General features: G+C 55.2%; 11 protein-coding genes across 11 annotated transcripts; 8 read left to right on the top strand and 3 right to left on the bottom strand.

Annotated features, from left to right (window-relative positions):
- Positions 1-95: 95 nt before the first annotated feature.
- CGCA056_v001794 (putative prephenate dehydrogenase) lies at positions 96-2,001 on the bottom strand (the record flags this gene model as incomplete). The annotated part of the gene is made up of 4 exons (XM_037317054.1): positions 96-1,141; positions 1,209-1,320; positions 1,389-1,449; positions 1,871-2,001. 4 exons carry the CDS (start codon positions 1,999-2,001, stop codon positions 96-98), a joined length of 1,350 nt encoding a protein of 449 aa, XP_037184693.1.
- Positions 2,002-2,487: 486 nt separating this feature from the next.
- CGCA056_v001793 (RCC1 repeat-containing protein) lies at positions 2,488-3,582 on the top strand (the record flags this gene model as incomplete). Its single annotated transcript, XM_037317053.1, has 1 exon — positions 2,488-3,582. The coding sequence occupies one exon, from the start codon at positions 2,488-2,490 to the stop codon at positions 3,580-3,582; it is 1,095 nt and encodes a 364-aa protein (XP_037184700.1).
- Positions 3,583-3,662: 80 nt separating this feature from the next.
- On the bottom strand, positions 3,663-5,290 carry rad9-0 (DNA repair protein rad9; the record flags this gene model as incomplete). The annotated part of the gene is made up of 6 exons (XM_037317052.1): positions 3,663-3,803; positions 3,852-4,453; positions 4,514-4,729; positions 4,782-4,929; positions 4,983-5,120; positions 5,177-5,290. 6 exons carry the CDS (start codon positions 5,288-5,290, stop codon positions 3,663-3,665), a joined length of 1,359 nt encoding a protein of 452 aa, XP_037184699.1.
- Positions 5,291-8,125: 2,835 nt separating this feature from the next.
- On the top strand, positions 8,126-9,862 carry PHO8-0 (Repressible alkaline phosphatase; the record flags this gene model as incomplete). Its single annotated transcript, XM_037317051.1, has 1 exon — positions 8,126-9,862. One exon carries the CDS (start codon positions 8,126-8,128, stop codon positions 9,860-9,862), a length of 1,737 nt encoding a protein of 578 aa, XP_037184698.1.
- A 3,427-nt stretch (positions 9,863-13,289) lies between these two features.
- On the bottom strand, positions 13,290-13,913 carry CGCA056_v001790 (PKS-NRPS hybrid synthetase; the record flags this gene model as incomplete). Its single annotated transcript, XM_037317050.1, has 1 exon — positions 13,290-13,913. The coding sequence occupies one exon, from the start codon at positions 13,911-13,913 to the stop codon at positions 13,290-13,292; it is 624 nt and encodes a 207-aa protein (XP_037184697.1).
- Positions 13,914-15,133: 1,220 nt separating this feature from the next.
- CGCA056_v001789 (uncharacterized protein) lies at positions 15,134-15,626 on the top strand (the record flags this gene model as incomplete). The annotated part of the gene is made up of 3 exons (XM_037317049.1): positions 15,134-15,238; positions 15,293-15,356; positions 15,421-15,626. 3 exons carry the CDS (start codon positions 15,134-15,136, stop codon positions 15,624-15,626), a joined length of 375 nt encoding a protein of 124 aa, XP_037185681.1.
- Positions 15,627-16,317: 691 nt separating this feature from the next.
- Positions 16,318-17,049, top strand: RPL34B (60S ribosomal protein L34-B; the record flags this gene model as incomplete). Its single annotated transcript, XM_037317048.1, has 3 exons — positions 16,318-16,355; positions 16,487-16,610; positions 16,861-17,049. The coding sequence occupies 3 exons, from the start codon at positions 16,318-16,320 to the stop codon at positions 17,047-17,049; spliced, it is 351 nt and encodes a 116-aa protein (XP_037185682.1).
- A 655-nt stretch (positions 17,050-17,704) lies between these two features.
- On the top strand, positions 17,705-18,430 carry ndufaf3 (NADH dehydrogenase [ubiquinone] 1 alpha subcomplex assembly factor 3; the record flags this gene model as incomplete). Its single annotated transcript, XM_037317047.1, has 2 exons — positions 17,705-18,158; positions 18,222-18,430. The coding sequence occupies 2 exons, from the start codon at positions 17,705-17,707 to the stop codon at positions 18,428-18,430; spliced, it is 663 nt and encodes a 220-aa protein (XP_037185683.1).
- A 1,366-nt stretch (positions 18,431-19,796) lies between these two features.
- Positions 19,797-21,707, top strand: Rngtt (mRNA-capping enzyme; the record flags this gene model as incomplete). The annotated part of the gene is made up of 1 exon (XM_037317046.1): positions 19,797-21,707. The coding sequence occupies one exon, from the start codon at positions 19,797-19,799 to the stop codon at positions 21,705-21,707; it is 1,911 nt and encodes a 636-aa protein (XP_037185684.1).
- Positions 21,708-22,353: 646 nt separating this feature from the next.
- On the top strand, positions 22,354-22,908 carry CGCA056_v001785 (uncharacterized protein; the record flags this gene model as incomplete). Its single annotated transcript, XM_037317045.1, has 1 exon — positions 22,354-22,908. The coding sequence occupies one exon, from the start codon at positions 22,354-22,356 to the stop codon at positions 22,906-22,908; it is 555 nt and encodes a 184-aa protein (XP_037185685.1).
- A 1,563-nt stretch (positions 22,909-24,471) lies between these two features.
- CGCA056_v001784 (uncharacterized protein) lies at positions 24,472-25,695 on the top strand (the record flags this gene model as incomplete). Its single annotated transcript, XM_037317044.1, has 1 exon — positions 24,472-25,695. The coding sequence occupies one exon, from the start codon at positions 24,472-24,474 to the stop codon at positions 25,693-25,695; it is 1,224 nt and encodes a 407-aa protein (XP_037185686.1).
- Positions 25,696-25,936: the final 241 nt, after the last annotated feature.

Below are 25,936 nucleotides of genomic sequence, written 5' to 3'. Positions count from 1 at the left end.
CGGACGAAATTCTCCTCATAAAACCGGCATTGAGACCCCCGCAAGCCCAGTTTCTTGTCTCCTACTCCTACGTATCAATTTCCCAAACAAAACCCTCAGTCCTTCGTGCTTTCTAACACGGCCTTCATCATGGCGTTACCAACAGCAACAGCATCCTTAAACCTTGGCTGGAAGAACTGCTGCGTCGTCTCGAATCGATTCTTCCACGTCTCGAAGTGTCCCTGGGAGACACACTCCGCCCAGCCCCTCGCACCAAACGTAAACTCCAAGTCGTCGCTGCGGTACGTGTGATCCTCAATCGCCGTCCTCAACGCATCGTCGAGCATCTCAGGGCTGCGGAACAGGTACTCCGCGACGCCGAGCCACAGGCGGAACAGGGGCGTCGAGCAAATCATGTGGTCGTAAGGGACGATGCCCAGCTCGGCCCAGCAATCGACCATGGCGAGCAGCGAAAGGTGGTTGTTGGCGCGCGGGGGCTCGGTCTGGTCCTCCTTGCGGCCGAGGGAGAAGCGCTCGAGCAGGTCCGGGTTGAGGAGGGGCCGGTCGGCCCACTTGGGGCTGCCGTCGTGGCCGAAGACCTTTTCCTTGGCGGCGAGGACGCGGGCGCGGAGGGCGGGGGCGTTGCCCTCGAGCATGAGCTTGTAGAGGTCGGTGACGGAGCGGGCGAACTGGGAAATCTGCTTGCGGGCCTCGGGGTTGAGGATGGCGAGGCCGGCGTAGACGTGCCACTTTTGGGAGTAGATGCGCAGCATGATGTTGATCTTCACGTTCTCAACGCCGCCGACGTAGCGGGACATCTCCCAGGGGAACTGGGTGTTTGCGTGCCAGGCCTTGCCCATGGAGAGGAAGGCGGCGTGGGTGACGGCCTGGGTGTCGGCGGTGATGCGGTCGTGCTCGTGGGCGGAGAGGTAGACGTGCTTAGAGCCGAGGACGGATAGGACGGTCTCGACCTTTTGGACGGAGAGCGGGGAGGCGCGGTGGGCGATGATGACGAGGGGCTGGTTGCGCGGGTCGACGTTGGGTCCGTGGAGGGAGTGGCATGAGACGATGTCGACGTCGGAGGGGAGGTGGCGCTCAAAGGCCTTGATCTCGGGGTCTTTGCATGATGTCTGGCCGCCGACGATGGCGCCGAGTTTCGTTGCTGTCGTGGAGATTGGTTAGACATGGGACGGGGGACAGGAGCTGGTAGTGGTGCAGGCAAGGCATACATGGTCCGTACTGGGAGATCACGCGGTCAATGGCGGCGGCTTCAACGCTGTAGATGATGTAGTCGCTGGCTCGGGAGACGTAGTGTCCATTTCGGCAAATTTGTATATTGTTCTATAGTTCAAGAGAGGACATGGCTCAGCGGGTGCGTTGACCGGAAGGGCAGGCAGGAGCTCCCATACGTTTCCGGAGAACTCTTCTTTCAGGTTCTCGTACTTTTCCTCCCGGTCACACGCCATGATCCTGCCGGAACCCGCGTTAGCCTATTGGTTCCTCCCAGCAACTTCCTAATCCCCTAGCGCTAATAGGTGTGTAGCAATATTAAGGGCATGCCTGCGAGTTTCCTGGGAGCAATTGTTAGCTCATTTGCTTTGATAATGAGAGAGCTTGTAGCGAAGCAAATTTGAGGTGTAGGTTCAGACAAAGTAAAGTTAAGGTAGCTAGGTGTATCATCATGGAAAGCCTTCAGCCATAGCCGGGGCCAGAATGGCTTGCCAGCGAGGCCTCGGGCGATACTCTAGCCAAATGCGCTCTTGTCATCATTACCAAGGGGGAGGGGAGCAAGTTGCCTTGCGCGAGGAGGAAGAAAAATGTGAAGCTTACCAGAAGAAATCGCGTGACGCAGAGGCCCAGCTGGGAGAGGAGAGGTGAACCAATTACTCACTTCCATCCAGCGGCAGAAAGCCTCTGCGCGTACATCTTCCCCATGTCTCCCATGCCAATCAGGCCGACCACGAAATTTTCGATCTCGGCGGGTATGGCCTGCGGCGTGTTGGGAGTCGAGGAAGATGCCATGGTGGGTGTTTGTCCTGCTTTGGGGGGGGTAAGTAGATGCTCTCTCTGGTGCTGAAAATTCTCTGTCGAGACTGCAAAAGTCTGCGCGAAGCAAGCTCTCACATCCTGAGCAAGACCAGGAAATTTTGTTTTCGCTTGGATGCTTGGTTTCGGGGGCGCTGAGTCACGACCGAGAAACGAAAGCTGAAGCTGTTTGGTGGGATGCAGAGGAGAAGAAAAAAGTTGCACGCGGTTCGAGTTCCGCTTTTTGATCTCGCGCCGGCCATTGGGTGTGGAGACGGGAGAGGGCCGCCGGAGACGCGGTAATGATTGGCCGAGAGAAGGCGTCCCCTCCATTGAGCTGCTTAGATGCATGCGAAGAAACTGGTGGGGGACGAATTCCGTTATTTCGATATTTCTGGTTGTCACATATCCACATTGAAGCTACACCTGCAGGAGTCCATCTCGTGGAGAGCTTGAACCAGCGCAAACACAGAATTTCCCGAAATGTCGGTCCTTTTTGCAATCGGATCCAACGGATCTGGCCAACTTGGAATCGGCCACAAAGAAGATGTGTCAGTCCCCAAGCAAGCTATTTTCTACCCCGACGAGCCAGAGTCTCCCGTGGTCAAGGTCGCTGCTGGAGGAAATCACACCTTGCTTCTGACTGAGGGCGGACAGCTCTGGTGGAGCGGGGATGCCACGAGCGGGGCGTGCGGTCTGACTTCGACGGCCGAGACTCAGGAACCTGTCTTCCAGAAGATTCAGCTGAGCAAGGACGGCGGGGAGAACAATGCAACGACTGCCCTTGTTGCTGCCACCTGGGAAGCTTCGGTAATTGTCCAAAAGGATGGAGAGGGCAAGGCGACACGAGTGTACAGCTTTGGTGCAGGATTGAAGGGTGAACTCGGCTTGGGGGAGTTGCTCGTCCGTTCGCCATCCGCTACGCTGTTCAAGGAATTCCCACAGGCGGGCACTGAAGTCGTGGATTTGGCAGGCTGCATGGGACATGTCATCGCGGTCTTAAGCAACGGGGAGGCGTATGGGTGGGGTAACGTGCGCAAAGGCCAGGCTGGAAGCCCTGAGGTTGTCGTTCACTCGCCCAGGAAGATCGAGGGCGTGGATTTCAAAGTTACTCGGGCCATCTGCGGAAAGGACTTCACCTGCTTGTTCGGCGCACCTGATTCAGGCAAGCTGCTCGTCCTCGGATCCGACAAATGGAGCATCAAGTCATCAGCCCCTGAATCCGTGCCGGAGTGGCAAGACGTCGGAGCAAGCTGGGGCAACGTCTACGTGTTGAAGAAGGACGGGGAGCTCCTTGCTTGGGGGCGAGACGACCACGGACAGCTACCGCCACCGAGTCTTCCCAAGCTGAGCAAGATCGCTATCGGAAGCGAGCATGTCATTGCTTTCACGGATAAGGGCGATGTGCTTGCGTGGGGATGGGGAGAGCATGGGAACTGCGGCCCGCAGGTCGAGAATAACGACGTCAAGGGACGATGGAATGTCATTGCATCGTCAAGATTCATCCCCCCTGGATCGAAGATTACGGGTATCGGCGCAGGCTGCGCTACTAGCTGGGTGACTATCACTACCGGTTGAGCAAATCGATCACTGCCCCCCATCACCGGACAGATACAACTCCTGAACTGCAACATGCCACGCTACTCTTTCGACTTCCTCTACTCCCGGTAGAACAAACCCAGACGCCTGACATCATCTAGGGGTTGTGTAGGCGCCAGACCTGCGCTGCTTTCAGGCGCCGGATCGATCTCGCCGTTATATTGGGTAGCACCACGGTCTAGATGCATGATGGATTGGTTCTGCAACGTGTCAGCAAACATAGTCGTGGTGCGCGTTTGGGAACGTACGGGTTGGTTGCTATGATCCCATTCCAACCTTGCATCCTCCTCAGCCTCTTCATCCTCTTCGTCCCTGACGGGCTCCCACTGGTCATCATCCACAAACAACCCCTCGGACCGTATACTAGCGGGTGGCGGTCGTTGAGATGGCCGGAGATCGAACAATGACGTCCTGGCAGCACCGATTCGAGTAGCAGACGCAGCTGGAGGCGGTGGCGGCATGATCGGCGCGGCAGGCTGTTCGGGTGGTTCGGAAGGCGCAGCGCTCTGTCTTCTAGATCCGACGGCAGCCTCAAGTTGCTGCTGCGGCCGGGGCGGGGCTTTGCTACCGGCCCTGCCTTTCTTCGTCTTCTGTCCCGGATTGCCCCTCTCGCCGACCGTCATCAGGAGGAACTCGCAATTGATGCCGTCGCCCTGGTACGCGAACTGAATGGGGCGGGCTGGCGCGGAGTATTTGGCAGAGAGATGGGTACCAGCGATGCCAGCGTGTTGGATGATGGCCCTGAAATCCTTGACGCTAATGACGATGCGGAGGTTCTCTTCAACCTCGATGTCTTCGAACTCGTCTACTTCTATGGCGATAGACGTGTTAAGGGGTTTCTTGAGGACCTCTGGGTAAGGTTAGCAAGTACACTAGCTTGATTCACTCCACCATGGACAACATAACATACCGTCTCCATTTGTCGTTCTCTCTGCTGTGCCAATAAAGTTGACGTGCTCTCCATCTGAAACGACCTCGAGGAAGTCGATTCCGGAACCAAAATGCTCCATCAGCTGCCTCAGGGTCCGCGAGGGGATCTTCCAGTGGTGGACGGCCTCATTGCGGTCGAAAGTTGCGCGGACTGGTACCGCGACTTCGAAAGAGAGTCTGTGTTCGGATGTGATGCCTATCAAATGTCAGCTCAATCCGAAGGTTGATTGGAAATCAGGCGACCCTACCGTTTCTGAAGAACAGCTTCAGGATGAAGCGGCTTTTGACACCGGGGCCGTCTTGGATTGCCACGTCGCAACGGTCGATCGAGGTCTCCCTCTCACGGTCTCGCGTGGGATCGCCGCCGCCGCGGCTGCGGAAGATGTTGATGAGTGCCTGTGAAGCGTCAGTGGCAATTCTTTCCCTCGGACCCGGAAGTGGCGGTATACACGTGTGTACAGCGTGCAGTAAAACTTTTCGCGATACTGTGCGCTGCCCTCGAATTGGTACCGGGAACAGAAGCGGCTTGCCGTGAAGGTGAAGCAGGCGTAGGCTGATTTTGAAGAGTTAAGTGTTGAGAGGACAAGCTGTTGAGTCTCGTCAGCTTTTCACAATTCGCATTGTCTCGGCGCTGGCGACTAACCTGGTCCTTCTTGGCTTCGAGGGAGACCTCGTCGCTGAACTTGTTCAAGCAGGTGAGAACCTCACGGAGGGCGGTGACGGCATCCTCGCTGAGTGTGAAGTTGAGGATGGCCATGTTGGCATCCGATGAGTTGCTCGATTGCTGTTATGATGTCATTGAGGCTGGAATCACTTGTATGAAGTTTGATGTCGGGACATCGGTGACGATGTCGTCGTTGGCGCCTGGAGGAAGGCGCGTTTGGTCGCGTAAAGTGGTCCATGGGGTCCAGGCATTCGAGCTGGTGCGGGGCGATGTCGGTTGCGGTGCCTGGCGCTGTTCGGGTGCGCTAACGGAGGGCGCCCAATCGTATTTTTCAGCGACACATGCCCCTAACGGGCATTTTAGGTGCCCGTACAAAGGCCCTGAGAGACCGCCGACATTGAAGAATTGGAAGAGCCAGGTAGAGCGAATGCAAGCAAGGACACTTACACAACCAGTGGGAATATGTAACTGAGCCTCGCAAACTTATTCACCCTTATCATCTCCATTCAGACTTCTGCTAAACTCCACCATATTAGGTCCGCTCTTCTTTTAATATCATCGTTCCTAGACATTTTCAGCGAGATATTGTCGTAGGCAACAGCACCTTGAAGTCGAGCAATAAAAATGGAGTAATTGAGTGCCATCCAAAAAAGCCCTCAATGGGTAGGTAGCCTAGGTCTCTCAAGGTAAAGCAGACTTGATGTGATACTTAAGAGATAGTGGCGATGACAACGATTATAATAAGAAGGACGACGACAATGACGAAAGTGACAATAGTAAATAATGACGATAATAGTGAGGCAGAGTTATATCTATTATCGTCGGAAACGTTGGCGGTCGTACATGTCTAGGGTGAGTTCCAAGTGACGCATCTATTTCACAAGCAAAATATGGGCATACATCGCTTAAATAGCTTTATAGTGAGCTATGATAATATTGCTAAGCTCAGATCTTCTGCTCGAATGTAATTAGGCACACGCAGACTTTTGTCCCTGTCTGTCGTAATTGTCGTAATTATTCCTAATTCTAATTTGAAATCAAATCCATTTCTGACGGTCCGAAGAACCGCTCGCGTCCTTCAGCAGCAACATGTTGCTGCGGGGCATGGGCACAGCTCCAATGACAGGAGTCGCTCGTGTAGATTGGTTGGATGTTATCCGGTCTAGGATCACAAGCTTCGGGCATGACGAAGGGTATCTCGCCGCGGGCGTCTCCCTCCCAAGCGTTCGGCTGATTAATACGTTGTAACTCTTCCAGAACTAGATGACAAGAAGTGTCAAAGAGAAGGAGTGGGTTATGGTGACATATCGGTATGAGAAGAACGTAGATACACATAGTTGAAGCGAAGCCGTCCAGGGCTGAACCGGTGAGCTCCCCAGGAGCTTGACCGGTGATGGTGTACAGGTGCCGAGAGGTGAAATGAAGAGCATCGTATCTCGCAGAGAACCGGGCCATGTTATAGAGTCCATAAACCTGGATCGTGGTTCTTGAGCAATGTTTGGCAAGATGCTTATACACTCGTTGTTTCCTCCTCGTACCACAACTACATCTTTAGCAAGGAGCTCATGGCACACATATTAATCGTCAGGATCTCTCGCAAACCAAGAAATCCTAATGCCAGGAAACTGAAATATGCAGATAAACGGGACGTTGATGTCTGGCTGCCAGAATGAGGCTGTTGTGACAAACCGGCGGCACAAGCTTTGATGGCCAATCACCACTGCTTCAAATTGTCAAGGCAGCCGCAAACACCCAACGGGAACCTCAGAACAAGCTTGTGCATCACGATGAAGCAAGACATTTGCCACAGCCACCAGATCTAAGCACCTCCCCGTATCCCGCCTTCGAGCAAGTATACTACAACGGCCCGTTCAATGAAAACCAACCGACCATCCCACATGCCGGATATCATTTCAGAACATCAACGGCCACACAGCGGTACACCGATAATACCCTTTCTTACCCAACCACGCCTCGTCCAACCCTCCTTGATTCCAGGCCATACCGAGTTGGGTTTCGCTGGCATGGCAGATCGCCCGCTTGGCCCGTTCCCCGCAGATGCCACCAAAACCACCTGATGCCATCCCATCCAACGGCGACGAGCAGGTGACAGCTCCCTGCTGCACACAGACCAAGACCCCTCAAACCTTGGAGGGCGGATGTGGTTGGTGCGCGCTGTGCGTGCAAGTCAGTCAGTTCATTAGACAGAGATGTGTGAGATAGATGGGGAGAGGGAGAAGGCTCGTCCCGCATATGCTGGTCGAAAGTAATCCGAAGTCGTAGAAGCAGCGACAAAAAAAAAACGCAATCTTGCTGACCATGGGACGTGATGTCACCGGCACATGGGCTGCAGACCTGCACCAATCCCCACCCGCGCAATTCAACCCCAAAAATGTGAACCCCGTCTTCCAGCGTCTTGCTGCAGGCAGTCCGTGACCCATTACCCAAAACATTCCTGGAGCTTCGTTTCCCCCCAGGGCCGGGTCGCCAGGTCAGGTACCTTGTCCACCGCGCTAGACTTTAGGCGGCAAGGCAGTTTTCCCAGGCGCTGCTACCCCGTCGCCTACCCAGCCTCCTCACCTCTGCGGTGTGGGCGGTGGTGCAATTAACACAGCTCCTTTATCAATCTGACGGGGGTACTTACGTAGTGTGGGAGTCAGCGACAACCTTCAAAACCGGCGCTCCTCCCCAGCTGCGACTGCGCGTGCAAGGCAAAATCCTGCGACAACATCTGAAGCAGCTTGCCACGACACGGGCAAGACTTGCCGAACACGTTTTGCAAACATGGTAAGAACTTCCCTCCTTTCTCCCCTTCTAACGTGCCCCGAGCAAACAAAACAAGCTTCCGTCACCCAGAAACTTTCGCTTTCTCTCTCCGAGGAAACACGGCCGCTCGCGCGCAGTGTATGAATCACGATACAGAAGAAAATGGCTAACAAGACGTCTCCGAGCAAACAGTCGACCTCTGAGAGGACGCCGCTCATCTCAAACCCGTCCGATGACTCTCGCCGTCAACCGAACCCCGACGATGCCTCAGACGACGCCGACCCCCTCCCCCCAGGCCCCTCCCGCCTCCGCGAGATAATCCTGTTCATCTGGGCCCTCGTCGCCACCGCCGCCGTCATCGTCCTCGCCGTCTGGGCGCAGCACCGCCACCAGACCGGCGGCGGCCAGTTCCGCCACCCCACCAAGCGCAACCTCATCTTCATGGTCTCGGACGGCATGGGCCCCGCCTCGCTCTCCCTCACGCGCAGTTTCCGCCAGCACATCAACGGCCTGCCCGAAGACGATGTCCTCACCCTCGACAAGCACTTCTGGGGCTCCAGCCGCACTCGCTCCTCCAACTCTCTCGTGACCGACAGCGCTGCCGGCGCCACTGCCTTCTCCTGCGGCAAGAAGAGCTACAACGGCGCCATCTCGGTCCTGCCCGACTATGAGCCCTGCGGAACGGTCCTCGAGGCCGCCAAGCGCGCCGGCTTCATGACCGGCCTCGTGGTCACCACCGACATCACCGACGCTACCCCCGCCTGCTTCGCTAGCCACGTCCTGACCCGCGCCATGAACGACGACATTGCCCTGCAGGAGGTCGGCGCCGGTCCCTTGGGCCGGGTTGTGGACATCATGCTCGGCGGCGGACGCTGCCACTTTCTCCCCAACGGTACCGAAGGTAGCTGCAGACTGGACAGCGAGGACGTTGTCGCCAAGGCGCAGGACGAGTTTGGCTGGAGCTACGCCGGCGACCGCAAGGCCTTTGACGCGCTCCAGCTCGGCGAGAAGGTCAGCTTCCCTCAACTCGGCCTCTTCGCGCCCGGCGACATCCCTTTCGAGCTCGACCGCCGCAACATGAGCGACGTCTACCCCAGTCTGAGCGAGATGGCCACCACTGCCCTGCGCGCGCTCGAGAAGGCGACGGAGAACAGCGACCATGGCTTCTTCCTCATGATCGAGGGCAGCAGAATCGACCACGCCGGCCACATCAACGACCCCGCCGCCCAGGTCCACGAGGTCCTCGAGTACGACAAGGCCTTTAAGCACGTCTCAGACTTTGTCAAGAACAGCAAGACCGAGTCTCTGCTGGTAGCCACGAGTGACCACGAAACCGGCGGCCTCGCGACGGCCCTCCAGGAGCCCGGGCACCTACCCGTGTACAACTGGTACCCCCGCCAGCTCGCCAAGGCCACCGCCTCCGCCGAGCTGCTCTCCAAGAAGTTCATCCAGCACGTCGCGAACAACAAGGCCAAGAGCAAGGACGACCTCAAGAAGTGGGTCAACCAGGAGCTCGTCATCCCCGGCCTCGGCATCGAGAACGCCCACCCGGAGGAGCTCGACGCGCTGGTCAACGACCCGGGCGTGTCGGTGCAGACCTTCGCCGCCATGATCAGCCTGCGCGCGCACATCGGCTGGAGCACGCACGGCCACACGGCGCTCGACGTCAACGTGTACAGCACGGGCGGCGAGGAGGCGATGCAGATCCGCGGCAACATCGAGAACACCGACGTCGGCAAGTTCCTGCGCAGCTACCTCAACGTCGACGTCGACAAGATCACGGACGAGCTGCGGGAGAAGATGAACATCAAGCAGTTGGGTGCCATGAGCATGCAGCAGCTGCCTGCCGAGGACCCCGGCAGCTGGAGCCAGGAGCAGGAGTACGCCCACCTCTTGTAAGCCTACATGTGATATGAGTCATTGGTTGTTGTCTGGGGGCATATTCGGCATATTCTGGAGTTTACGAGCGTCTGTGAATTCTTTCATTGCATAGGGGGGAAGGCTGGAGGGACAAGTACGTACGCTGGACCATTTCTAATCATAGCAGCAAACGACAGCTAGAAGCATTGTGTGAACATCATTGAATGGAAACACGTTTCCGAACCATGGTTTCGTATGCCTGGCGGTGATCGCTCTTCGTTGGGGCCAACATGTTTGTGGTAAATTCGTCGTTGACCGTTCGCGTTGGGTGCAGAGTCCGAGGTGCGTAGGTGGCAGGTCATGTTTCACCGGGGCGGTAAGAATTAAAAAGAGAGCAAGCTGCCGGTTACCAAGGTCCACAGGTCATTCTTCGAACACATCCTGTGTCGTGAGGAGATATGCCAGAGACAAAAGACGCGGATTTCGACTCGTCGGCCCCCAGATTTGCGAGTTGGCCCATGTGCAATTGCCGTTTTGACTTGCCTCACCTGAGGCCCATGCCTTTCCCGCACTTTTCCCGCATTCAGCCTCATAGAAACGGGAACAAACCTTGGCGTTGGCTCTTCATGCGCTTCATCCTTCTGCCCTTGTTCAGGCCCTGCTTGTATAGTTGGGTACCGCGGGGGGCCTCGCGTATTGACCCTCACAAAGCGATGTGATATGACGGTGCTAGGATTCTCCCGATTTCGTTGGACGCGCAGGCGACAGTCGTTGTACAGGGGCTTGCCTGACTTGTGCCTCTCGGTTTGCGCACGCCCAGCTCGACAGGCGAGGGCTAGACGCGAGATGGATACCACCTTGGGTGTGCGTCTACCTGGTGGCTGAAGGGATCGACGAAGAGGGAGGGATGGGAAAAGAGGAAACAGTGTTTGCTGCCCGACGAGGGAAGAACCCCTGGTCGAGCAGGCAAACATGCTAGAAGCTTGGATCCTTTGGGGCCGCATGGCGGCTTCCACGATAAGTAGCAGATTGTGAACAAGGAATCGTTCCATGGATATGCGTCGAAACACCGGTTCTAGAAGTGAGCAGAGGCTGCTGCCTTCCGACTGCGAACCTTTCGAGTATCCTTATTGGAAGGCTTAGACGGACATTTGTCGGCGGTAAACGTCGCTTGCAGACTGGGTTGCTTTCGAGCTGAGTATTCCTGCTGGTGTGTGACTGTACCAGGAGGTCATTGCAGGAGGTGAGGGGGATGGGGAGAGCAATGTCCTTTTTGGGATTTATAGAGACAATCCCAAAGAGCGGTTGGTTGGTTTTACGGCCGGTTACGTTGGGGGGAAATAAGGCTCGGGTTTTCCGCTGTCAATCACCTGTGACAAACCGGCCCCGGGCACCGCCGCCGCCTCGGCGGGATGCGTTCTCTGTTCGATGAAGTTCGAGGGCCGCTCGCAACCAACCCACACCCTTGAAGACGACGGCATCGACGACGACAATGCATATCTCGGGACCAGGAGGGGGCAAACGTGTTGGTGAATCCAGCTGCCTGCTCGTGACATGGTGCTCCACCACGACCCCGAGTCGCCGGCTCCGACAGTGGCCGTAGATACACACGTCCCATTGCCGTGATGCAAAGTAGTTAGCGAGTCCCGAGCATCCCTGATGGTCCCCGAATGTGCGCTTTGATCATGTGCATGGGGAAAACAGGACGAAGCAGCCAACGGCTTTGTCCTCACTGGGTACCGACCCGATGGATTCGTAATAACCGGGAAAAGCGGGTGGTCTGAATAAGGACAGCACAGGCGGGCAGGCAAACATGACGAGGTTTCGTTTGGATATTCGAGACATGTCCGTCGGAGCTGGTTGGTAGGAGTTTGCTGCTGTCCATCAGTCTGAGCCGGCTGGGACTGGGCTCGGCGGGTAGAGTTAATGCAGGCGCCCTTACGAGCGATGCATTGTCGCCGAAAACCCTCAAATTCGAAGGGCGGGTTCCCAGCTGTTGATAGGCTGTCACGCATTACGCCGTGCGATGTGACTGCTGCGCCTGCGATTGAGGGACTTGGGCTGGTTCTCGGCCTCGAAATGTTGACCGGAAAGTGCAGGTAAGGCGACGAATTCTTCGGATGAACGCACAAACCTGCGCGACATCCTGGGTTGTCCAACGCTCCCGGGCCTGAAGACCGAAATGAGTCCTACACAGAGTGGTTGCGCGCGGTTGCGTAGGTGGTGGTGGTGGTGGTGGTGGTGCAGACAGGGCGTGGTCTGGAGCTTTGGATATGCAGGACCGGGGTCCGTTGGGATGCTGGGATGGGTTTCGCAAGTTGGGGTGGCCAGTCGTGAAAAGAAACCCGTTGAAAGGGCACCGAAAAGAAAACCGGAGAGGGCGCGCGGGGGCGGAGGGGCTTCCGAGCGATCAGGTCAGGCTACCTGCCTGCTAATCTCGCGCGTGGCGTTCTTCTACCCGGCGTGCATTTTCTCTATTGGGAACATTGTTTGCTACCTTACCAAGAAGGAAACCAACCGGAGCTTGTCAAGGAGGGGTTTGTTCGGGTGTGTGGGAAGCTGGCCAACTCCTTCACAGTGTGCGCCTTGCGGACGTGCGAAGTTGGAATCCGGGGTGTCAGTTGATACTGTGCCGCGGACTGGTCTCCGATATGCAATCCGTGTAAGCCAGAGCGGACGTGTGTCTCACGGTCGTTGTTGGGAGCAGACGACGAGACAATGCCTCTGGATCCGTGGCGGAATGGCGACGTTCGACCGGTTGAGGTGAGAGTTGCAACGGCCAGGTCCGCAAAGAAAGGGCAATCGCAATGTTTAAGCTGTCTCCTGTTACGTCATGCTTCGGCACCCGGCTCAGCTGCCTCGAATGTCACCTCACCTTCCGCGAGTCAACGCATTCACCAAGCAATGGGAAAGAACTGTGGACATGTACTGGTTGGTATTGCAGTCGCGCTCTACCGATGATACGCCTCTGGGCGCCTCTCTTGCTACAATGAACCCCATTGTCTGCTGCTGCTGCTCTCGTCTTGCCAAATCGCAAAAAGCCGACCCCCGCCTTGCGCAAGAAATTTTCGTATAATAACATGACCTCGAAACGGATCAATCCCAGCCCAAACCGGGACTGATATCGCCATGTGGCTGGAAAGAGGTGAAAAAACAGATGATGAGTCCCAAACGCCCAAGCCTCCCTTCAACGCCCTGATAACATGACATGCCTGCCCATCCAGCCCTAGGTCTGGCTCCCTGCCTGAAGTCTCATCCTCGAGAGAAATGTGACCCTGAATCGTCTAGTCATTTTGCTTCCTTGTCTTGGTTCCGTGTGACGCGTGGATATCGATGTAAATGGCCTCGGGTCGACTAACATAGGAGTGCTCTAGGACAAACCAGCGTGGTTGTCCGTCGCGTATCCGCCGTGCGCATTCGCGCCCGACAGAGCTCCCATGCCCGACATGTCGACTTGGCCGTTTTCCTACATGACCGAGGTTGACAGAAGTCGGGCATCGACATCATCCATAGGGAGCTCCATGCTGCCACGGGCCTCCACACCTTGTAGTCGCGACTCCATGTTCTGGAAGCGGGGCTCGTATCCTCCGGCGCGGTTCTCGAGGTTTTCCAAGCGCTTGTTCATCTGGTCGAGGGCTTGCTCTATCCGCATGAAGCCCTGGGCCATGTCGTGGCTCATGCGGTCGATCTTGTTAGTAAAGGACCGCATGGATTGGGCCAGCGGCGTGTTTTCCTGGCCGGGAGGGGCGGTCGCGACGCGAGGCTCATGGTTGTGGCTACCCTCCTGGACGGCGAAACGCCACTGGTTGCCGAGTTGAACTTCGCAGACGGCCTTGGCGCGCCAGGGACAGTCGACCTTGCGCGTGGAGGGGTTGCGCTTCTTTGCAGTGCTGCTGTACTTGACGCCGCCGCGGTCGCATACCAAGTCGTAGCGAGTGGGCTTGCCATCGCGGTAGTTGGAGGCGCGGAGCTTGACGACACCGTAGCCCTGGTCTTTGGCGACGCGCTGGACGGAGCTCAGAAGATCTTCGAAGGAGCGGAATATACCCTCGGGCGGAGGTAAAAGCGCCGGCGGGGGCGCATTCGACATGATGGCGGAAGAGTCCAGCTTGGCGGATGTGAAGGGAAGGTGGGGAAAAAGTGTATCTGGCGACGAGTCCGGAGAGAAAAGGACGCGTCGAAAAAGGAATGATGAAGCTCTGCTGAAGTGAAGAGAAAACGAAGTGCGGGCGTCAAGGTTTTGTTGGTTTAGCTCAGATGCAGCTTTCCACAGTTGGTAAGTAGCTGGGTTCGTGACGGAAAGGTAGGAACACGGAGAGGTTGGAGTCAGAGAATTCCAATCCGCACGGTCTGAACTAGGTTCGCAGTTAATCCGCCTTCCGGCTAGCTTTTAGCGAGTGTCAGCTTCCAGGATCCCAGCTGCAGGCCTGCACCCCTTGGCGCGGCAGCGTACCTTTTAGGTACCAATGTTCCCTGCTGCTTCTGTACGACGATGCTGCACTTTCCTCGACCGGAGAGATGCGCAATTCGTTCGGATGCACTTCGTGTCCTGCAGTGGTCTGATGAAGTTGATGGGGGCGAGAGCGATACTGATGTTGCAGCTGAAGTCTCTTTTGTTTTGTTTCCTCCCGTTGTTACCGCTTCTCTCTTTTTCTTTGACAGTTTACCTCCTTGCTGGACTCGCAGCTCACGTGACCCAACAAGTACCGCCCTTCACTTGCTCGAGGCACAGCGACCTTGACGCTGCACCAGACGGCATGAAGTGGGGCCATCTGTGGCCCGCGCCAACCACCTTCCAGATTGACGTGTCGCCGGTGACCACATTCAGCGTCCTTTCCACGGTCCCTGGCTTGGAGCGGCTTCTGGCCCCTACGCTAATTCCCGTCGTGAGCTCTCACTGTCACCGCACCGCGCCGCGCATCGGAAACACCAACGCTTCCAAGCTGGCTCACCTAAACCACCAACAAATCTCTGACTTGCCTGCCGGCGCAGTGCCTGCTTTGGACCCCAAGTGGCTACTTGCATGAAAGGTGGTACGTTTGCACTTGCACTTTGGATTTGAGGCGGCGCGCAAACAATTTTGCGCCATACATTACACCTGGACTGCCAGTGTGCCCGACTCTGCATCTTTACCTACATCCATCGCTGCATCCACCCTCTGGGCCAGGCTCTCAAAGCAACCTCGGTCCGCGGCGCTCGACATATCGATTCGTCCCGGATTCAACGTCAATCTCCCCCTTGGGGAAACAATTACCGAGCCGGCCTTTCAGGGTTTCCATCTCCAAGGGCGACGTCTTAACCCGCATCACCATGGCAAACAACAACCCAGCCATCAAGTCCGAGCCTGGCAATGAGGCGTGGGATGAAGAACGCCTAGAGCAGTCATTGAACCAGCTGAAGCTGTTGCACACCCAGGTCGGTGTCCCCTGCAGTCCTGCCCGACTTCAGTCGAACTGACCCCTCTCACAGCTGCGAGGTTTGCGCACCACGATCCCACGGATGATGGACCCTTTGTCCGCGCATCAACCAACTCGTATGTGCTGCACATCCACGGCCATGAGCATTTTCCAATTTCGTCAGCTAACGTTTACCGCCAGCCAAGGACAAGTTCGCCAGTTTCATCAAGTCAGTAGAGGCGGCCAGAAAGGAGGTGCACGACTTCCAAGATCTTCGAAAGAGCGAGGAGATGACCAAGATCATGAATCATGCCTCTCAAAGACGAAGAGAAGAGCCCAATGGCGTCAAACCCTGGCGCGCAACTGAGCACCCCGACTGGACAACATTAGAGCCAGAGTCGTCATAGTTTGGCATAACCTGATTTGAATTATTGCGCATGGCGTAGGGGGTTTCGAGGGAAAAGGGATATGTTTATGCGGCGTTGCTTTGAAGCGCTCAGTATCAGTCGAGACAAAATAAAACAGCCTTTGCCTCCCGTCAGTTTTCCTTCAGAACAAGTGCTAGAACCCTTGAGAAGATGATGTTTGAGAGACCGCATATGTTTCCTGTGCTACACTTTCCCTTGGTACTTAGTTACTCTCATTGAAAGCGAAAACGATAACGACAACGACAGTAGCAAAGACGAAAACGACGACGACGACGGTGAGACAGAGTAAGCGACCGCAAGAGAAGTAGTCACTCTAGCACAGTAAGATAAGGCTGTCTGATGATTAAACCTGTTGGGTCATAAGTCACTGTGAACATATCATTGAGCCATCGTTGACGCTCACAATGAACGTCTCCAGAGAGACACTGAAGGGTCGCAGCATGGGGACTGATTGAGAGCCACGTGACGTGATGGACTGAAGGGGCAGGCATGCCACCTGCCGCCATTTGTTGCCAGGTTCGATCGTACCTGCCGCTTAGTACGCAGTAGAGGGCTGGAACGCCCCACCATCAATTCACAACCACAAATTTCGACCAGACAAAATAATTCTCCAGCTTGCGATTCACGACTTCTGCTCAACTAACGTCCGCAGCACCATCAATCAGTCAAAATGGCCGGAGCCCGTGTCACCTACCGCCGCCGTAACGGGTGAGTCTCTTCCCACTCCGAATCGAAATGTCGCGATCGAATTTTTCGAGAGACGGCGTTTGTTTTCGCATCGGCGTGCACGCCGTGCAGGTCGAGAAAAATCGACAAGACTGACTGGGGAAAATTTGCAGCTACAACACCACCTCCAACCGGACTCGTATCGTCAAGACCCCCGGTGGTGAGCTCCGTATCCTTCACATCAAGAAGCGCGGCACTGCCCCCAAGTGCGGTGACTGCGGCGTCAAGCTGCCCGGCGTAAGTTCGATCCAAACACCACGGCCGAAGCGAGACTCGAGAGACCATCATCTGGGAGTGCATTGGACTGTTGTAGGAGGACATGGAGGAAGGGTGGTCGTCATCAGCAAGGGCTTGCAATCATCCTCGGATCAAGGACGAGCAGGAGGAACGAAATCAGCGGCGCTCTCAGATGATCGGACTCTCACGATGCCGAACTTCAGCACGGTTTCATACAAACGCGAGGATAATGCTAATTGTCCCGCCACAGGTCCCCGCCCTCCGCCCTCGCGAGTACGCCCAGATCTCCAAGCCCAAGAAGACCGTCCAGCGTGCCTACGGCGGCTCCAGATGCGGCAACTGCGTTCGTGACCGCATCGTCCGCGCTTTCCTGATCGAGGAGCAGAAGATCGTCAAGAAGGTGCTCAAGGAGCAGAGCCAGTCCGAGAAGAAGAAATAAACGTCTCATTCTTTCTTGCGTCACACGTCAAAAAACCAAAGCTGGCCGGAATGGGAAATTTTAGGGGGTTGGTTCATTGCTTAGGTGTTCAATAAGGGCAAAAGGAACTGCATGATACACAAGAATCGTCGGCCACAGGCGGATTGATGACGGTTCGTCTGCTGCTGTGCGTTAGGGCACTCTTAGGCCTCGATACCTGAATGAAAACGGAAATCGAGCCCTTTCAAAAATTTTGTTTGGTTGTCAAACGTGGGATCTCATATTTTCTGTTGCTTTCTGAGTGACGACCCCGCGGTTTTCAATCGAGTCGAGGCGCCCAAAAGAACAAAAGTGGTTTATCCCCCAGTATCGGAATTATGACAGCGAATTGAACTTTTGGCGCCGTCGCGCTCTGAACTCCACGGTATATGATGCGTGACACTGCTACTTTCGCGTGACTGTTTTTGATGTGGTTCCCCGCCATCACGACTGGTGGTTTTTTTTGGTAGCTCAACCTTGTAATCATGACGTTCAAGATACTGAAGTAGCTCTGCGGGAAAATTCCTGCTTGTACCCAACTCTTCCGTCAAACAACTCCAACCACCCCGACGCAAGCTTCTCGTTCCTACCCGCAGCATCCGTTCACTCATTCGACACAAGTATCCGGCCCGTATTCATGTATTCTCCCGCAAGCACTCGCGTGCTCCGCGCATTCGTGCGCGCCCAGCGCACGATTCCCCGATCGCTCCCCCGAGTCTCGACGCCTTTGCGACCCTCAGCAGCTCCTTCGCAAATCGCATGCCTACGCAGTCAATTCCATACGGCGCCGCCAAGGTTAAAAAAGAACAAGACGAACGAGTATGAAGGTGGTACCGACTTCAGCGAGCTCGACGTCTTGGGCAACACGCCGACTCCGTCAACATCAATCGATGTCTGCATGTCGGACGGCTTCTCCCTGAACAGTGGCCTCAAGATTCTGGATGGAAACGCTGCCCTGCTTATCGGCGGCGAGGCATTCGAGTGGCGGCCGTGGGAGGCCAAGGGCACGATGAACTTGATTAATGCCAAGGGCCAATTCGAGATTCCCCCAGAGGCGTTTGGCGTGCTGGAGCTGGTTTGGCCTCGACCTGGTTCGTCCCCCTTTTGGCGATGTCTACGATAATTGAACACTATTCTGACGTGGCTCTTTGCAGATCTTCTTATTCTCGGCGTCGGCCCCAAGATCGTTCCGCTAGCTCCGTCCACGAAAAAGCACCTCAGCTCGCTCGGAATCCGCGTGGACGTGCTTGACACGGGAAATGCGGCATCGCAGTTCAATCTGCTTGCTACGGAGAGGGGCGTCGATGAAGTTGCGGGTGCCCTGATTCCCATCGGATGGGTCGAGGGCAAGGGCGCTGCGTGACGTGCTCACGATGGGGAGACCATATGGACCGCCCTGACTCGGGTTGAGGATAGGCTCCTCGCCAGAGTGCGCACGTGGACGGAGAGAAGCATTCAAGACGGCAGACTCACGATGAACCTCCATCAGATGGGGACTGCATAGAGCATCGAAATCTAGCTTCCTGAATGATGTGGGATACCCGGGGCCGGCCACGTCCACAAACCTCACTGCTCGTCGCTACCCCGCCATGCAAATTCCTAGCGAGATCACTCTCAAGGTTCTCGCTGAACGATGTACCACCACCTGTCTTCTTGCACAAAGCCAGCCACCACTGGCAAGAGATCACAAGACGCAAAGACTCTGCAATGGCTCATATCATAGACCAAAGTGTAATATTAAAATCACAATTTACATAATTCTCATGTACAATTTTCCCAGCTTCTTCTCGATCGCGTACGTAATCAGCCTTGCCAGGCCCCAGCGCGGGCGCTGATTCGCAGCGAAGCTCCAATTGGCCAAAAATTCCAGAGACAAGGAAACCAATGGCAGCGTTTCCCCGGGCCCAGGTGGAGGAGACATGACGAACTGTTGGCTGACAATGGGCAATGACATAAATTGCCCAAAGACAAAAGTTTGGTGCCTTGCTCCCCACTGAAAGTACTCTCGCTGCCCGCTGCCCGCTGCCCGCCTGAGTGGTGCCTTCTGTGAGGCTCGCTTTTCTTGCGTACCTACCTGGGAGCATCTTATCTCTTACTTTCCCCAGTTTCTTCCCATCGCAGCGGTATTTGTACGGAGCAGCTGGTGGCGCATCTCCTGCCTTAGAAACGGCCTGCCCCGACCACGTTCTGGCCTGCCTCCGTCTCAGTCGATCCCCTCAGGTCTCGACGCTACCTTGCCCAACTCACCTGCGGTCTGATTAAAAGGAAGCCGCCTTTGCTCTTTCCTCCCTGCAGTGCTCTGGGCCTCGCGCCCAGTTGCACACAGCAGGTGCGACGGTGGAATACCCGCGGAAGAGGAAACTGGAACTGGGTCCTTACTTCACAGCGGCTACCCGATTTTGAGTCACATTCCGTGTGACCAGATCTCATCGTTATCTCGGTCTATCTCGCCCACACTCACTCCATTTTGTTTACCTCCCTCCCCCCAAGTAGCGAAAGGTTGAGAGATCGTCGGGCTGTCATACCCTCCTGGAACGACACACACAAAGATCGCCATTTTTCCTTGCAGCGCACTACATTTTGGAGATACCCGCGCTTTATTCCGGCTTCTGTCTTGTCAGACCAGGCTTATTATTCCTCTTCTTACCGTTGTATTTGCAACCCTTTCGGTGCCGGTGGCCAAGACGCGTCTGGATCCCGGAACGACAACCCACATACCCTCGGTCAACATGGGAGACCAACAACAGGCCCGCGGCGGATGGTGGACCAACCCCCACGACCCCGAGTCCACGGATCCGGATTTGTTGAAACAGAATTCAGAGATACGCACATTCACGACAGATCGCTACACCTATGCTGATATCCGCATATTTTACAAACGGCATCAACAGGCAGACCAGCTGCCCAAGCCACCCATCCCCTTGCTCGTCTTCATTCACGGGCTGGGAGGCTCGGTGGCACAATTTCACCCGCTGCTGACCAGCCTTGTCCACATCTCATCATGTCTGGCCATCGACCTGCCCGGATGTGGGCGATCCAAATTTGCACAGACGTCATGGGATGCCTACAGTCCGGAAGCACTGGCCGAGCTGCTGGAAGTCATCATCGACGAGTACCGCCAGAAGGAGCCTGGCCGCAACGTGGTTCTCATCGGCCATAGCATGGGCACGACGATGTGTGCACAACTGGCTAGCCGCAACACTACGCACCGAACAGATTTAAGAACACACATCGTGGGACTCGTAGCGATTTGCCCCGTCTCTGGACCTCCACCAGCTGACAAGACGGCGCTGTTCCGCAAACTTTTGTGGGTTCCCGGCTGGCTTTTCGATCTGTGGAGGGCCTATGACCGATGGGGAGGACCGCAGAGTGCCAGCGTGAGCCGGTTTGTCGGACCGGGAGCAGACCTCGAGCTGCGCAAGCTGCAAGACCGGTTTAACAACCAGAGTCGCACACCGGTATGGCGCCGTATGGCTTGGGGGTCTTTACCCACGTTCAAGAATGGCGTTGCCAGGGGTGGCGTGCCCGGAAAGGACGTATGGGCCGGCGTTGACGTACCCGTATACCTTGTTGGCGGGGAGGCAGACAAACTAACCCCTCCTGGTGAAGTCGGCAAGATCGAGGAGTATCTTCAAACCAAGGCACCGCTGTCACCAGAGACGGGTTCGGAAGATGGCCATGAGACCGTCGTCGACTCTGCTGCGCCAGTCAACACCTCCCAAAACGTCACCGATCATGTGCCTGAGAGCATCGACGACATCCGAGATGAGGACTTCCAGCGAGACAGACGACTGGATGAAGGTGCAGACACGACTGAGGACCCCTCTACGCCAGATGAATCTTCTCCTGCAAACCTTCCGCCTCAGCCTCGACATCCCACCAAGGTGGTCAAGTCAATCATCATCCCGGCGCCTGCCAATCACGCTGTACTGTTCATGCCCTCGACCGCTCGGGTTCTCGCCCATCACATTTCCGACTTCCTAGCCTGTCACGTCACCGGTCGCTTCTCCCTGAAATGGCAGCTGCAGTACCTCTCGCGTGAGGGCAAGTGGGACGTGAAGAACCTAGCCAAGTGGAAGAATGTCGTACCGGTATCGCTCCCGATAGGGCCCAAGGGCAAGCCTGCCGTCTTCCGGGCGATGAAGACTTTGCGAGAAGCCGACGATGTACACTGCCCTGCCGAGTTCGTCAAGAACTGGGGCAAGATTATCAAGGACGTTGTTGACATCAGTCACGACCAGCCTGTCTACGACCCTAGAAGCATGGAGAAGGGCGGCGTACGCTACCACAAGTTCGCCACGGTGTCCAAGGTTCCGCCCAGTGAGGGAGAAGTTGCGCATTTTGTGGCGCTTGTGGACAAGTTGAGGGAAGAGCAGAAGAAGAGAGCTGAGAAGGAAGGATGGGAAGCGGTCAACGGAGAAAACCAGGTCATTGGTGTTCACTGCCATTACGGATTTAACCGCACGGGTTACTTTATTGTATGCTACCTGGTCGAGCGGTGCGGACTAGGTGTGCAGGAGGCGATCGACACGTTTGCGGAGGCGAGACCTAATGGGATCCGACACTCGCATTTCTTGGACAAACTACATGTACGATATTCAGGGGCGAGGAAGACAAGCGAGGGGGCGGAAGCGTCATAGGCAGTTCCCGGGCAGACAGCTCATGTCTTGCTTTTCTGTGGGAGTGGCACAGCTGCCCAGCGAGGAGGAACGGTTTTGTTAGGTTTTGGGACCGGAAGGGTTAAGAGATAGCGATTTTGAATATTCACAAACATTTCTTACACCTTTGGCAAGACCCTCCTGTCAGCGCTGGGCTCACGTCTCAGCTTCTGTCACACATTGTAGCTATGACTTGATGGCTTAATGAAGCAGAAGCTTGAATTACTAATTCCTGTTGGTCCGTCAGTACCTCATACAGGTCTCGCAGTCAACCACACAAGTAGAAACATGTGCCTCTGTTGCCTCTTGAATGTCGGAGACCCCGAGTTCAGCATTGTGTCCTCGGCCTATTCAAAGTTAACGCATCTCCTCAAGGGCTAGTTCATCAACCTTGATTGCCAAATCCTCCCAAAAAAATGATAAAAGGGGGATTTCAGCAACGAATCTTCTGTAAAGACATCCAACCTTCATATCATCCCTTCCAAGTTGAACAACACCGTTCACCAGTAAGTAAATCCTGCAAGACTTGTCGCCGTTTCTTCAAGTCTATGCCATCAACAACTACATCAACAACTACAACAACCACCACAGTAACAACCACAATCACAACTACAACAAAAAAACCAAAATGAACCGCTTCCGAGTCTACGCAACCAAGACGCTCTCGGGCACCGTGGCTTCGCCGCGTACGTTCCACGCGTGCAAGCTCAGCCACGACTTCGGCTCCGCGCCGGCCCCCAAGCCGGCACAACAACAACAAAACAACACCATCGCAGCCGCAGACATCGAGTCCGACGTCAAGAAGCTGGCGGCGCTGGTCAAGAGCGCCAGGGCCGCGACCGAGCGGATCGAGGGGCACGTTGGCGTGCGGGGATGTATCGTGGACGACGGCCGCAAGCTCGCGGGCCCGTTGTACAGGGCGATCGGGTTCGATGTGAACGTCTTTCAGAAGGTGGACAAGGCGGATGTGATCCGCCGGAAGTTGGCCGCGTCGTTTTCGGGCGAGGGTAAGGTCAAGGGCGAGGGCGAGGGCCGCAAGGTGTTGGAGAGGTTGAGGGAGGTGCAGGGGGAGATGGGGGAGGTGCTTGGGCGGCTGGAGGCGGTGGAGAGAGAGTCGAGGGTGCCGGTTGGAGGGAGGGGGAACTGGAGAGGTGGGAGGTTTCTTGATCTGGATTGCTTGTAGACTTATCGTCTTTCTTCCGTGTGATCTTGGAGATTTCTGGGTTGTATGCGCATTTCACAAGTTCGGCGGCATACATTGTTGGCTTTGAAGATACCCGAACCGACGTTTTTGATTACTGCCAGGAATAGTTCTTGATTTGGAGGTATGGAAGTTCAAGTACAAGCAGTCAATTTACATTTCGATGTGAAACTACACCAAATTACGTCCCTTTGTCCCATTGTGCGCAGGCTTCGCGATGAGATTTTGCACCGTCACTTAGGCATAGAGGTGCGTGCCTTAAACTCCTATGGAGAGATGTGGACAGGCCACTTGGATGGTTCAGAGGTTTCTGGTGATCAGGGTCACTGTCACAACTTTTCTCTTTCACCCTTCTGGCTCTACAAGAATTGTTTTCGCAAAAAGAGACATTAGGGTCCCCAAAAGGGTAGACCAATGTGTTCCAAACAACTACCTACCTTCTCTGGATCTAATCTTGCTGGTCAGCAAATTTGTAGCAGGAACGACGAAACAAATTCTATTAGCCATACATCAACCCGGAATCGGGTGTAGACCAGAGGAATTGTAGGTTCAAGCGTGCTTTCATTACTTGACTGCTGATTTCGACGTCGTTCGTGACTCGGATCAAAGAGGGGTATCTCGGCTCCACGAACCTGTACTGCTTGACCCTTCGCGATCCTAACACCACTCTTCATCGTATCCGTTCTCGATTCACTTGCAGAAGGTCATGGATTCACCTATCATGGAGGCTGACGAACACAGTGCCACATCACTGGCGACAAGACAAAGACTCTAATTCATATTCGAAGTCTGCCACAGCCAAAATGTCGCAAATATCTCCTTCAAAATCGCATCATTTGGATACTCCAATATACCAGTTGTTTTGCAGCAAACCCGGAAGATTTCTAGCCGCAATGTCTTTAACGACCCATTTACCTACTTTGAATGCGCCGGTAAAGACGGTGGTGCACATCGATATCTGGGAGGCTGTATTCGACCAACTTGCTTTTCTTGGCTATCACAGGACCTTGGCAAATTGTGCCCTCACAAGTAAAGGCAACGCGTGGTTGGCACTCAAGCGACTTTATGAGTAAGTTGATTATCACCGAACCTGAATCAAATAGCACGCGGCTTGTTGTGATACCGTGAATGAGCACATTGCTGAACTCCTCCAGCTTGACATTTCTTCCTCCGACAGACAAAACGAATACCTCAGAAGGACTGTGGGAAACTCTCTGTCGTTCATCAACGTTTACTGAAGGCCCTCTGAACACGCCGCCTCTCACTTCACGTCCGTACCTAACATATGTCCGACGCTTCAACGGCGCCGATTTGCTTTTCGCTCCGAGAGTGGATTTGGAGTCTGTGAGCCGTTTTGGGGACCAGAACCCTCAATGGACTGAGAAAAGAACACCCATTTCGCAGCCCGATTTCCGATTTCTCGAGGAATTGGTTATAATCAGCAACGAAACTGGTCGGCGCCCGATGCTAAGAGAAGTCTCGATGTATCGCTGGGAAGACAGAGGCCCCCTCATTCTCTCCTGTCACGCGCTGGAGCGTTTATCGATGCATTATGCCGGAGACTTGACTGCTGAAGCCGGAAGACAAGTTAGCAAGAGCCTTCCGAGGCTGCGGCATCTGGAGTTCCCATTTGCGGCGAATGCCACGGCGGCCTCGGAAAATCTGGGCGAGTTCCTCTCTCACTTGAACGCAGACCAGCTTCACCACTTCGAGTGCGGAGTTGGAGAGGCGCAGGCCCCCGTGTTTAGAGCCATCGCTAAGCAGACAGAACTACGGTGTCTGGAGTTCCGCTTAGTCGAGAACCCCCCTCTCGATCTGCTTCTGCTGAGTCCGCTCACGAACCTGACATCGCTGACTCTGAAGTCCAACTCCTTTATTCCCAGCTGGCGGCTCCGAGAGAAGTATGAGCTTTGGGCCAGAAAGAAACGTAGGCATATTGCGAATTGGATCACGTCTTGCAGAAGTCTGAAGCGCCTTCACCTCTTCCGACTGCCGGACTTGATTCCTGCCATCGCGGACGCCCTCCCTCATCTCCAACTCGAAAGGCTGCATGTGTACGATACAGGCAACCATCCCGAATTCTACCATGCACTTAAAACACAGAGCGATCTTAAACATCTCTTCATAGCGGAAAGGTCGACTGATCCTCCTCCTAGGGATCTCCGATGCCGCAAGCTAGTCATGGACGCAGTATGTTCCATGAAGGACCTGCGCGACTTGAGGCTCCACACATCCTTCTCGCTCTATTATATACAGCTTCAAACACTGGCATGCTGTCAGCCTAATCTTGAATTCCTTTCCTTCGTTCAAAGCGGAGTAGAACAGCCCGCTTGGGTCTTGAGAGCCCTGGAGCTTTTCGAGAATCTTAAAAACCTGACCATCCTGGGAATGACGCGGTTCTCCGCACCAGAAATTCTAGAGTGGATTGAGAAGACCGGATGTCATCGTCGCCACGGAGGGTTCTTGCTGAGTCTGCCGTCTCAGGAGAAGGCCAGCTGGTACCGCGGCGTGCCGCCCGCCGAGCTTCCACCGATGAGGACGGTTGGGAGAGACTCTTTTACCAGGCGCATCAAGGAGCTGTTGAGGTTTTGTGCGGTTAAGGTTAGAGGCCCTGCAGGAACCGGGGAATCATGGCACGGAAACGATTATCTTGATTACGAGGAGTCCATGTTCCACAACCTTTGGGGAGATGCGAGAGGGCCAACTGCAGTGTCGATATGGAGAGAACGTGTTCAAGCGGATCCTGAAACGAGTCTTCATATTGCTTAAGTGTATATAGTATCTCCATACTCCGAATGGAATTCAAGTGCAGTGAGTCGACAATGTCTGATCTCGGTACGTCTTCGAAACAATTGCCCGTCGACAGCCCATCGCCAAGCTGAACGTCAACAAACGGTTTCAAGTTACAAAAGCTGAGGTCTCCTGGTCATCACTATCATGGTTTTCCTCACCACAGACTGCAGCCATGTGACTGTAGCCATGTTTGGGGCTTTTCATCCACGCCCTAGGG

Source organism: Colletotrichum aenigma, assembly GCF_013390185.1.
Source record: "Colletotrichum aenigma strain Cg56 chromosome Unknown KSG_Cg56_contig01, whole genome shotgun sequence".
NCBI lineage: Eukaryota > Fungi > Ascomycota > Sordariomycetes > Glomerellales > Glomerellaceae > Colletotrichum > Colletotrichum aenigma.
Note: the sequence above shows the minus strand (reverse complement) of the source record. Positions and strands in the feature narration are given on the sequence as shown.